General features: G+C 42.0%; 1 protein-coding gene across 1 annotated transcript; it reads left to right on the top strand.

The window, feature by feature from the left end:
* Window positions 1-1,007: 1,007 nt before the first annotated feature.
* LOC143960140 (gastrotropin-like) lies at window positions 1,008-7,236 on the top strand. The gene is made up of 4 exons (XM_077468438.1): window positions 1,008-1,165; window positions 2,025-2,197; window positions 4,216-4,305; window positions 6,994-7,236. Exons 1-4 carry the CDS (start codon window positions 1,099-1,101, stop codon window positions 7,045-7,047), a joined length of 384 nt encoding a protein of 127 aa, XP_077324564.1. The 5' UTR covers window positions 1,008-1,098; the 3' UTR covers window positions 7,048-7,236.
* The last annotated feature ends 6,636 nt before the right edge of the window (window positions 7,237-13,872 follow it).

Raw genomic sequence — 13,872 nt, forward strand, 5'->3', positions numbered from 1 at the left:
TCTCCCCCCAGCAACAATGCTCCCCCACACCAAAAAAAACACCCGCAGCAACAATAGAACCCCAGCAGCAACAACAGATCTCCCAGCAGTCAACATCAATAGACCTCTCCCTCAACAGATGATACCTTCCAGCAACAATTGACCCCCCTACCAGCAACAATAGACCTACCCAGCAAGAATAGACCCCCATGCAAAAATAGATCCTTACTAGCGACAATAGATTCCCCAAGTAGCCAGCACCAATAGACCCTCCAGCACACCCCAGCACTCCTTTCCATTACATACATTCATTGCTGGAAGTACCGGTACTGCGTTCCCCCGCATTTCGGCTGAGAAAAAGCCCTGTGATTTACACCCATAACAATATGAACTGTTTATTTTTGTTGTTCTGACAAACTTAAGTTTATGGTCATATTTTTGTGGACACTTTTATTATTTTAGCTCTTTTTTTTTTTTTTTACGTTATAATTTGGTTATTGGTGTACTATATATCTACACTTATTGCTGTTTCATTTTCACTAAAAAAGAGCACTGACTTTATTTTACTATTTTCACTTTAAAGTGTATTTCCACTTTTGCAGCCAAATTGGTACTTTAAAATTGTTAAATGTTCTTATTCACATAACATAACTTTAATTTTTTTTTTAAATTACTATGTATTTAGGAACATGTAACAAATATATAGTGGGGGATTCTCAAAATGTAATTGCAAATATGAAAATACTCTTTAGGTTTACAGATAAGTTCACTCAAATGATCTTTATCATTCTTTGAGTAGGTCAGCCTTGAAAATTACTAAGGCAAAAAGGAAATTTCCGTTGTTCCTGAGTAGCTGGATCCTACTAGGATTTCAGGGCAATAAAAAGTGTGCTTATCTGCAGTTCAATAACACCAATACAGGTGAGTCACCATTTGGCACTCCCTGGAATTGGACGGCTGGACAATGGGGATTTGTAGAGTGCCGGTGGTAATCATGGCGGTGGGAGGGGTGAGGGGGGGGGGGAATCATTTAAATAACCATAGCAGCTCACTGTAACAACTTATCCTTCTCACTACACCTTCTCTTCTTCTATAGACCTACTAGACTTGCAGAGCACCATGAGTTTCACTGGAAAATATGAGGTGGAGAGCCAGGAGAACTACGAATCCTTCATGCAGATAATCGGTAAGAAAATTTATTATTGGACTCATTTAGTACAATTAGCCATGAACATAAATGGGACACAATCCAGCTATTTTCATTTTTTTATTTTTATAAACATACTCGCATGCCTCATCCAATTTTGTACACCTTAAAGACCTTTTGTGCTATGGCCGTGCACAGCAAAGCAACAGCTTTACCTAAAGTGGAAGCTTATGACAGGTGGGAGGAGGAGGCTCCTGACATAATCAGGCCAATGAGCTGCATTTGATGATCTAATTCCTGCACATACACACAGGGCTTACATCATCCTTAGCACCCAGCTCCATTTTTTGCATCTTTTATACACAGCAGAGGGTGTACCTAAACATAGTTAGGACCAAGTAGAAGAGCTTTTTTTTATTTTATTTTTTTGGGCAGAAGAGACTTTGTATGTTTCTTTTGCCAAAAAGAGACTTTTTTAAAAGCTGTCCTACACCTCCACCTCCCCCCATTTTTTTAATTTAAATTCCCCATCACCCTGTTGGCCAACAGGAACATAGAAAAGAAGCTCTATATATGCTCCACGTAGAAGTTTATACTAGGCTATAGAATCTCTCCACACCTGCAGGGTATGGCCATGGGGCCTGGCAATTGACTGTTCAGGCACCTAGCACTGCATTATACATCATAGGAGAAAGGTAAGTGAATCACAGGCTTCCCATACCCCAAAGTACCTGGTAATGCAGAAAAAAATCCTGATTGGTTGTTTTGGTGTGAATTGAAACTCAATAGTATCTTTAGTAGTAATAGTAGATTCAGCAAAGTAAACATGACATGAAAATTACAATTTATGATTATGATGGGGATAATTCTAATAATAAAATGTGTACTTCTGTTCCAGGAATTCCAGCAGAAACAGTTCAGAAAGGAAAGGATTTTAAATTCACCACAGAGGTGGTGCAGAATGGTGATGATTTTATCTGGTCCCAGATCTACCCAGGCCACACCATGACCAACAAGTTCACCGTTGGGAAGGAGTCTGAAATGGAAACCATGAGTGGCAAAAAGTTTAAAGTAAGTACAGCCTTGGATTGGTATTAATGTGACAGCATTCAATTATGGCGATTAGAAATGACAGCATGAAAACTCTTCAGTGAGTTGGTGATTGGTACATCATTTTAGTGCGGGCATCAACAGCAATCTAGCTGGTAGAGTTTTTACAGTGAAGGTTCTCTTGTCTGACTTGAAATAGATAAAGCATAATAGGCTCTTGTGCCTAAAGCTAGTTAAAAGCTAGCTGAAAAAAATCAGAGATACCCCCATCTGGGCTACACAGCATGGGTGAATGTTCTACAATTTTGAAAGTCAGCCCTGTCAGCTGTTAAAATACCCAAACAGTGCCTACATCTGATTGGATGCAGACTCTGTATAGCTGCCATTTTTCCATTTAGCTCCTTCAACTTTCCAGTTATTGGTGGCACGCTGGGCTGGAGGCAGCTGACAGCTCCACCCACTGAGACAATTTTTGGCCAATTCGTTAGGAACTGGCTGAAATTTGCTCTATGTATGGCCAACTTAAGTCTGCAGTGTGATTATATCTATGACCACAAATCTTTGTGGCTACACAACTCCTGTGCCCCTAAGGGTATATGTATAAAAAATGTGCATAGATGTTCAACCATTGAAACTGTGGGATTTATTTACTAAAGCCGGAGAGTGCAAAATCAGGATCACTTCTGCTTAGAAACCAATCAGCTTCCAAGTTTTATTGCCAAAGCTTGATTGAATAAGCTGAGGTTAGAGGCTGATCTGTTTTCTATAGAGAAGTGAGCCTAATTTTGCACTCTCCAGCCTTAGCAAATAAACCCCTGTGTGTAAATTTATTCTGAGCATACATGGAAAAATCTAATGTTTGTAGTCTATATTCTTGGCAATTTAAATGTGTGAATGCAGATGATACCACATTATGGCCACTAGATGGCACCGAGTAACATTTTTCCAACCATAGCGCCATCTAGTAGCCATATTGTAATATTTTCTACAGGGGTATAATAACCCTATCTGCAAACAGATACTGTTGACATGGTTGCAAGAGAAAGATATTCAAATGTTTGGGCAGTTTTAGAAAATCACATTTGGCTGCACAATAAAGTGCAAATGTAATTTTTAATAACATTAAATTAGAGAATGATTGGATGGCAATTATCTACATTAGTAATCACTAAATACCTAGATATTAGTATCAAAAAACTTCCATTTACCTCTATAAATAGTGTATAACCGGTCTAAATAGTGCATAACCAGTCTATCACTAAAATTGAAGAAGAAGCACAGCCCACTATCGGCTGAAAACAGGTCACAATGCACTCCTGTTGGTCCAGCCTGGCGAAAGATTGCCAACATATGGTCGGGATCCATCCAGATCCCCGGACCGCTACTAGGCTCAGCCTCTCAGCACTCCAGTGAGCACGGAGGGAGCAGGGCAGACAGTGATGACTGGCAGTCACCAGCGCTCTGCTCACAGAGCTCTGAGAACCGAGCAATTAGCGGTCTTTGATCACACAGTTCTCAGCCTTAGAGCCAGCGGAGGACAGATGCAGCATCAGACCAATGCTGCATCCGCCTAGGGAAGTATGATTTTAAGAACAAAAAAAAGGAAAAAACAAAATGTCTTTTAGGGTCCTTTCACACGGGTGGTCCGCCCGGGCAGTCTCTGCTTTGCGCACGGGGGATCAATCTGCTGATCCCCGCTGAGCTGGTGGGTGACAGGTCCGTCTCCACTCACTGTACTGAGACGGATCGGTCAGTGCCACGCTCTCCTGTATGGGAAGATCGGATGAAAATGGACCATTTTCATCTGATCCCATCTGATCCGATCCTCCAGATGGATGGAAAATAGGACCACCATCCATCTGGATTTCACGGACAGGATCAGATCGGATAGCAGTGGGTGTCAGCGGAGTAAATGGGGTCTCCAATCAGGTCCACCTCAAAAACTGACAGACAGAGTTGATTGGAAAGCCAGTGTGAAAGGTGCCTTCATTACAATACAACCAGCATATTACTTCCTAAGAATCTTTTATCTGTTACAGGCAACAGTCCAATGGGATGGCAGCAAAATTGTTGTAGACTTTGGAAAATACAAACATTCATCTGAGATTGCCGGAGGAAAACTGGTAGAGGTAAGCATCTATTTTATTGCATTTAGCATGCTTTGAAATAAAATAAACACATCATCTACATATTTTGGATATACCCAATAAGGCAAAGTTCAATAACCGAGAGCAATCTTAGATGAGACACCTTAGATGTACATCTTAAGGAATGCAACATACAGGGATATGGGAAATATAGACACTGACAAAGGTGCACCTACATAGTTTGAACTGGATGGACTATTGTCTGTACTCGACCTAATGAATCAGTTGCCTGCATTTGGAACCTATTGACAAAGGCAATACTAGAGCCAATGCAACTGTTGTGGGGCCTAGAAGTACAGAAGGTCACTGCATTGCCAGGCTTCACAATGGAGGCAAATCCACTTTGCACTGCAAGTGCACTTGGAAGTGCAGTCGTTGTAGATCTGAGACGGGCATGCAAGGAAAATAAAAAAACAGCATTTTTGCTTGCACATGATTGGATGATAGAAATCAGCAGAGTTTCCCCTCATTATAGATTTTCCCCTCAGATCTACAGTGACTGCACTTGTAGTGCACAGTGGATTTGCCTTTAGTAAACCAACCCCATTGACTCCATAGAGTGCTTCTCCCTCACCCAGTCTGTACGCTGATCTAGAGACCGCAAGTGGCTGATACCATGTCAATTAAAAAAAACACCTTTAATAACATATAAATGTATACAAAGCAACAATGTGTGTCTTTTATATCTGTCTGGAGTTCAGCTTTAACATTTTAAAGTCAATTCCTAAATCTGGATTATGGTATCAGCCCCTTGTAATACCCTTTACAGCAGCATTCAGACTGGGAGAGGGTGACACTAGGAGCCCTTCAGAGAAGCTGCATGTACATGCTGACAGAAGGAGAGAGCAGAGTGATGAGTTATCAGTCTACTGCTTCTCAATCACTGTCCAATTACGGGCTGGGGGGCAGTGAAGTCACCAGACTGCATTTTGCAACAGGAGCAAAGAATGTCAGGTAAGCAGCCTGGCTCTGTTATGTGTCAGGGCTGTGTAAAGCTGAGGACCGGACAGACAAGAATATAAATCCTTATGAATGTTAAATAGCCGATATATATATATATATATATATATATATATATATATATATATATACATATTTACACACAAGTAACACTAAAAAATATCTTTATTTTCAAAAAAGAGTCCATACAGATCCACTACTTAATGGCCCTGTAACTACTTTTCATGAGATGCTTTCTTACTGTTTTTCTGCTTCCTTGCATAGTCCTCAGTGAGCTCCTGATTCCCCCTTTCCCCTCACTTCAGTTTGTTTGGTATGAGCAGTGATCATACCGCCCAACATATTGAGTTGGGAATGAGGGACACCTATCAGCAAAAGTATGCAGGCATAGGACACACCCCCTTTCCACGCCCCCTTAAAGGAGAATTGTACAAAAAATACAATTGGTTAAACCCACAAGTGCTTTTTTTACCACTGCTATTCCTTTATATTGGCTTTTGGAATTTGCAAATGCAGCCATTTAGAAATCAGATGAAAGGTTTAACGCTGCAAAACACTTTTTGATAGATAAAAAGTGCATTTTATATACAACTATATAGATCAGACCAAAATGAGGGACAAATGAGGAGGAATGAGGGACAGAGGGACATTGCTCCCAATCAGGGACAGTCCCTCGAAATCGGGGACAGTTGGCAGCTATGGCAGTGCATGTTAGTTGGAGTCAAGTGCACTGCACTATATACAGTACAAATCGCATAGTCCAGTGATGGAAAACCTTGGCACCCCAGATGTTTTTGGAACTACATTTCCAATGATGCTCAACTACACAACATTCCAAAACATCTGGAGTGCCAAGGTTTGCCATCACTGCCATAGTCCGTAGTCCCTAGTTAATTTTAGGAGCGAGCAAGAGAGGGGGGCTCAGTTCCTACATACAGTGGTACCATGAAGATTGAACGTAGTCAACCTCTAACAGAATGACAAATCACAGTAGCAAAAAAACTAGGAATTTAGAGGAGGCTGAGTACATAGAATCTACCTTTCTCAGTTAAGAATAGATTCTTCAAACAGAATTTAGTGTCTCTGGGCAGCAAAATAATTAAGGCTCCATTCACACTTGTGCCACTTGTCATGCGACTTTGGACACTAAAGCCGCATAACAAGTTGCACCCCACGTTTTTCAATGACAACCATTTAAATATATGCAACTTAAAGTCGCATCGACTTTAAAAAGGTTCCTCGGCTACTTTGGTTCCCGACCTTCACATGACTTGAGTGTCATAGACTGCAATGTAAACCCTCAAAGTTAGACCCTGAATGTAATATATGCGACAGCTGTGCAACAGTTGTCCATTATCATTGCTCAAAGTGACACCCAATCAAAGTTGCGCTCCAAAGTTGCACGACTTTGGAGTCGCACAAGTGTGAATGGAGCATGAAAATGTAATGCTGACCCATATTACTCCGTTGTCCAGACAAAAGCCAATTCTGCCTATTTGACTGCAGCTGCTGCCAATGTACACCCCATTCCAACCCCCAAGTTTATTTAATTAAAACGCCAGGCGAAATAGAGGCTTTTCTGGGATATGTGTGTGTGCATTGGTCCACAAGGTCTATAGATTAGCATTCAGCAGTTGTCAGGAATGCACAAAGTGAACTAAATCATTACATTTAATCTCTTTTAATTCACCTTATTTTACTTTATTTCAGACATCAGAAGCTGGTGGAGTTACTTTCAAGAGAATCAGCAAACGACTCGCATAAGAGGAACCATCTTGTTTTTTACAAAAATAAAAAATAAATAAAGTTTTCATTAGAATTTGTATCCTGTTTTGTTTATAATTAATGACTAATTATCATGATCGAAAATGCATGATCATAATTCCCTCGGTGAAAGAAAATATGTTATAACACATAGCACCTAATAAAATCATTTGTTATTTTTTTTTTCAATATCTGATTACTGTTTTTTTTATAAACTTTCCTCTCGGGAAGTTGGTGGAGATTTGGAGGATTGACAGCATAGCTAATTTTAATTGATCAAAAAAGCTTAACTCCAGGCAGAGATAAAAGCCACATACTGACACAGCTCTGTAGTCATGGATTCATCTTTAAAATGGAATTTCACTCTCTCAATCGACATTGACTATTTGTAATCCTTATGCTGCCAACATTAGTAAATAGATTATTATTATTATTATTATTCACCATTTATATAGCGCCAACAGTTTACGCAGCTCTTTACAATGTAGAGGAGGGACAGCACAATTGCAGTATGGTTCAAGATAGAATTAAAAAAAAATTGAATAAAATAATAAAATAATAGATTAATAAATAAATAATAGAATAAATAATAAAAATAATAATAATAAAATAAAATAAAATAGAATAAAATAATAACTAATAGAATAATAAATAAATAAATAATAAATAATAGAATAAATAATAATAATAATAATAATAATAATAAAACAAAAAAAATAGATAGGAAAGTATATCATTTACTTGTTTAAAATGTTTTTTTTTTTTTAACATTTATTCAGTTACTTCCTGCTTTCCATGCCTAGACAAATTTCATACAGCCCAGAGTTTTCAGAGTGGGGGGGGGATTTTTATCAGCTAAGCACACACTCCTGCCTACATGTCCGAGTTAAAGCGGAGTTCCGCTTAAAAAAATGTCAGCAGCTACAAATACTGCAGCTGCTGACTTTTAATTATCAGACACTTACTTGTCTCAGGGTCCAGCGACGTGGGGAAACCAAGCCCCGCTCCTCTCCCCCTCCTCTCTGCGGTTCCGGCAATGTCACTGTGGGCGCTCGGCTGTGGCAGTGCGTGCCCGGCATCACAGCCGGGCACGCACTGTGCATGCACGAGCCGTGACTGGCCGGGCAATCATCTGGGACTTGTGACGTGTCCCAGATTAATGCGGAAAGGGAGTGGGGAGAGGTGAACCGACTTCCGGAACCATGTAGCCCTGGGAGGAAGTGGGAGTTGGATCCCTCTAAAAAGACGGTTTTACGGTCCCCCCCCACCAAAGAAATTACATGCTAAATGTGGGGGGACACCTTCTCTTAAAGCAGAAGTTCCATTTTTTAAGGGCAGATAGATTCCAGGAAGTAAATGCTACATGAATCATCTGCCTATCAGCAAAAATGAATGCAACTAAGTCCACAATGGTTAATCATCCAATGACACCTTGGTGACTCCACACATATACAGAAAGTGCCCGACCACCGATATATGAATCCACTTACCAGATGGCAAAGCGTAAGCGGTGTTTGGTTATAACCCAGCCGCAGCCTTTAGCTTGCACTGAAGACACTTTAAACCATACAGGAACGGAACACCATGACAGGGAAAGCCACTTTGGTATATCACAGGATCGTACCGTGGTGACGTCACTGCGTGCCCTCCCAGATGTGTTTCGTCATAGATTACATTTTCAATGGGGAACGGGCAACGCAATGAGGTGCCACCATATATAGAGCCAAACCTCGTTCTGAGACGTGAGTGTTGGGCTAAAGGCGCCATTTTAATTATGGCCATTGAATACCTAATCCCCATTACAAGCAGCCCGAAAAAAAAAACATTTTTTAAATGCAGGCAGTAAACATATCTGTATTTAACCTGGTCTCAGCCACCTGCAGTCCCTGTATAGGAGTGCTTAGACTAGGGAAGGGAGAAAACGCACAAGGAGCTAATCAGTTGTGCTGCAGTGCAAGGATCATGCTGATAGGATGAGAGTGATAGAGAGATGAGCTCATCAGTGTGCTGCTTCTGATTTCAATTTCCAGTTCAAAGATGGGGCTAGGGAGAGAACATATAAGACAGTGTTTACATATCAGATTGTATTTATTAACCGCTTGCCGACCACCTCACGCTGATATATACGTCAGCAGAAGGGCTCGTACAGGCAGAATCACGTACCTGTACGCTGCCCTCTAAGAGGTGTCCAGTGGGCATGCGCGCCCACGACAAGCTTCGTGAGTCGGGTTGCGGGTCCCGTGGTCTCGTTTGCCGTGGGAATACCCGTGATCGCCTCATGGGGAGGAAGAACGGGGAGATGCTAATGTAAAAAAGCATCTCCCCATTCTGCCTAATGACAGTGTCACTGATCTCTGCTCCCTGTGATTGGAGCAAAGATCAATGACGTGTCACACATAGCCACGCCCCCCACAGTTAGAAATACGCCCCTGGACACACTTAACCCCCACACTGCTACCTTGAGGTTAACCCCTTCACTGCCCGTGCCATTTACACAGGAATCAGTGCATTTGTATAGCACTGTTAGCTGTATAAATGACAATGGTCCCAAAAATGTGTCAAAAATGTCTGGTGTGTCCGCCATAATGTTGCAGTCACGATAGAAAACGCCGCCATTTAAAAAAAAAAATATTAATAAAAATGCCATAAAACTATCCCCTATTTTGTAAACGCTATAACTTTTGTGCAAACCAATCAATAATCACTTATTGTGATTTTGTTTAACCAAAAATATGTAGAAGAATATGTATCGGCCTAAACTGAGGAAAACATTTTTTTTATATATTTTTGGGGGATATTTATTATAGCGAAATGTAAAAAATAATGTTTTTTTTTTTTCAAAATTGTTGCTCTTTTTTTGTTTATAGCGCAAAAAATAAAAGCCGCAGGAGTGATCACTAAAAGAAAGCTCTATTTGTGTGAAAAAAAAACGTGAATTTTGTTTGGGAGCCACGTCGCGTGATGGCGCAATTGTCAGTTAAAGTGACGCAGTGCCGAATAGCAAAAAGTTCTCTGGTCAGGAAGGGGGTAAATTCTTCCGGGACTGAAGTGGTTAAAGAAATAATTTTTCTCATAAAAATGAAATACACATTTACAAATGCTAACAAGAAGACATAAATAATAAATAAAAACCTCCACCATCCCATCACAGCCCAGATCCGTATGACAACATAGGGATAAACTACAAGTAAGACCCCATACACACTATTAGATTTTCTGCAGATTTTTGTTTTCAGATTTACCAAAACCATATAATATGAGTGCATATCAATTTGTATGCAATCAGACAGGCCCTGCATTATATGGTTTTGGTAAATCTTAAGACAAAAATCTGCAGAAAATCTAATAGTGTGTATGGGGCTTAATGCATATCAAATACAGGGTTTCTAAATGAAAAACAAAAATCGAACCAGCATTTCCATATACGATCAAATTTAAACATGGCATTACATAAGAAATGTATTTGCTTCTCATATGCAATACTCTTATTCAAATCTTGCACCCAATCAGATATTGTAGGAGGAGAAGCTGAAACCCATTTAACACCGACCATCGGGCAATAAAGAGTACTCTAGAACCCCGCCAGGAGTTTATACTCATCCAAAAAAATGCCCCAACATACAGTATCTCACAAAAGTGAGTACACCCTCACATTTTTGTAAATATTTCATTCTATCTTTTCATGTGACAACACTGAAGAAATGACACTTTGCTACAATGTATAGTAGTGAGTGTACAGCTTGTATAACAGTGTAAATTTGCTGTCCCCTCAAAATAACTCAACACACAGCCATTAAAGCAGAACTCTGGGATTTAAATCAAAATACCCCATTAGTACACCCCCCCCCCCCCCCCACACACACACACACACACAAAACGGTTATTACAGTTCTGAAATTTCTTACCATTTAAGAGATATGACTGATTGAATTTTCAGGAAGTCAGCTTTGTGATTCAAAAAATGCATCATCTTTTCCGGCAGGGAGGATCCATAGCTCCCAACTGTCCCTGATTTCGAGGGACTGTCCCTGATTTGGAACAAAGTCCCTCTGTCCCTTGTTTCTCCTCATTTGTCCCTCATTTTAGTCTGATCCATAAAGTTGTATATAAAATTCATTATTTATCTTTCAAAAGTGTATACCCAGAGCTAAACCTTCCACCCTATTTCTAAATTGCTGCATTTGTAAATTTAAAAAGCCAATATAAAGGAATAGTAGCACTTGTAGGTTTAACAATTTTTTTCATTTAACCCTCCTTTAAGGGGGTGTGGCTTGGGGTGTGTTAGTACTTTTGCTAGTAGGTGTCCCTCATTCCCATCTCAAAAAGTTGGGAGGTATGAGGATCTCTCAGAAGAGTGATAACATCATATCCTCTTCTCTCTCTCTAACTGTAATCAGACTACATTTCCCATGAATCCTTGAGATGGGAGTGAATGTGGGAGGTACACATAAATGTGAACTCGCCCACTTCAACATAAATCATACCCCTCATTCTGCAGCCAGCAAGCCATACATAACACACGGTATGATAGGTTACAGCTTTATAAATGCAAAGCATTTTATATAAATGCATATTAATATAATATTAATTGAATGCATTTATTAAATAAATTTAAATTTAATTATTAAATTTAATGCATTTAATATAAATGCGAACCAGTGCAGCTTATCAGTGTCCACCAGTGCCGACTGTCAGGGATCACCATGTCAAGAAACACCATTACATGGACCACCGGTGTCGAATGTCAGGGACCACCATGTCAGGGACCACCAGTGCTGCTTGTCAGGGACCACCATGTCAGAGACCACCAGTGCTGAATGTCAGGGACCATCAGTGCCGAATGTCAGGGACCACCATGTCAGGGACCACCAGTGCCGCTTGTCAGGGACCACCATATCAGGAACCACCAGTGTCGAATATCAGGGACCACCAGTGCCACTTGTCAGGGACCACCAGTCAGGGACCACAAGTGCTGAATATCAGGGGCCGCCAGTGCCGCTTGTCAGGGACAACCAGTGCCGCTCGCCAGGGACCACCAGTGCTACTTGTCAGGGACCACCATGTCAGGGACAACCAGTGCTGCTTGTCAGGGACCACCATGTCAGGGACCACAAGTGCCGCTTGTCAGGGACCGCCATGTGGGAGACCACCATGTCAGGGACCACCAGTGCTGAATGTCAGGGAGCACCAGTGCCGCTTCTCAGGGACCACCATGTCAAAGACCACCAGTGCCGCTTGTCAGGGACCACCATGTCAGGGACCACCAGTGCCACTCATCAGGGATCACCATGTCAGGGATCACCAGTGTCAAATGTCAGGGGCCACCAGTGCCACTTGTCAGGGACCACCAGCACTGGTGGTCCCTGACTGGTGGTCTCTAACATTCGGCACTGGTGTTCCCTGACTGGTGGTCCCTGACATTCAGCACTGGTGGTGCCTGACATGGTGGTCCCTGACAAGCGGCACTGGTGGTCCCTCACATGCTGCACTGATGGTCCCTGACATTTGGCACTGGTGGTCCCGGACAGGTGGTCCCTGACAAGTGGAACTGGTGGTCCTTGACATGGTGGCCCTTGATATTCAGCACTGGTGGTCCCTGAGTGGTGGTCCCTGACAAGTGGCACTGGTGGTCCCTGACATTCAACACTGGTGGTCCCTGATATGGTGACCACCAGTGCCGGATGTCAGAGACCACCGGTGCTGCTTGTCAGGGACCACCGGTGCTGCTTGTCAGGGACCACCAGTGCCGAATGTCAGGGAGCACCAGTGCTGCTTGTTAGGGACCACCAGTGCTGAATATCATGGACCACCATGTCAAGGACCACCAGTGCCGCTTGTCAGGGACCACCATGTCAGGGACCACCAGTGCCGAATGTCAGGAACCACCAGTGCAGCATGTCAGGGACCACCAGTGGTGCTTGTCAGGGACAACCATGTCAGGCACCACCAGCGCCGAATGTCAGGGACCACCAATCAGGAAACACCAGTGCCGAATGTCAGAGACCACCAGTCAGGGACCACCAGTCCCGAATACCAGGGACCACCATGCATGGAACAAGCATGTTAGGGACCACCATAGGATCAGCATGTCAGGGACCACCATAGGACCACTATAAGTTTTTGCCTGGAGATCTGCTTTAATGTCTAATAAGGATGAGCCGAACACCCCCGGTTCGGTTCGCACCAGAACCTGCAAACAGACCTAAACTTTGTGTGAACTTTAGAACCCTATTACAGTCTATGGGACTCGAATGTTCAAAATCAAAAGTGCTAATTTTAAAGGCTAATATGCAAGTTATTGTCCTAAAAAGTTTTTGGGGACCCGGCCCCAAAGGACATGTATCAATGCAAAAAAAGTTTTAAAAAGGCCGTTTTTTCGGGAGCAGTGATTTTAATAATGCTTAAAGTGAAACAATAAAAGTGTAATATTCCTTTAAATTTCGTACCTGGGGTGTGTGTATAGTATGTCTGTAAAGGGGCGCATGTTTCCTGTGCTTAGAACGGTCCCTGCACAAAGTGTCATTTCTGCAGGAAAAAAAGTAATACAGAGAACAGTCATTGAAAGTCATTGATAAAAAAAAAAAGCATGGGGTTCCGCCAAATTCAATTACCAGGCCCTTCAGGTCTGGTATGGATATTAAGGGGAACCCCGTGTCAATTTTTTTTTAAAAATGGCGTGGAGTTCCCCCCAAAAATCCATACCAGACCCTTTTTTTTCAAGCACGCAACCTGGCAGGCTGCAGGAAAAGAGGGGGATGAGAGTGCGCCCCCCTCCTGAACTGTACCAGGCCACATGCCCTCAACATTGGGAGAATGCTTTGGGGG

The sequence above is a fragment of the Lithobates pipiens genome, unplaced genomic scaffold, assembly GCF_037356315.1.
Source record: "Lithobates pipiens isolate NorthernLeopardFrog02 unplaced genomic scaffold, aLitPip1_a1.2 Scaffold_8, whole genome shotgun sequence".
In the NCBI taxonomy this organism is placed as follows: domain Eukaryota; kingdom Metazoa; phylum Chordata; class Amphibia; order Anura; family Ranidae; genus Lithobates; species Lithobates pipiens.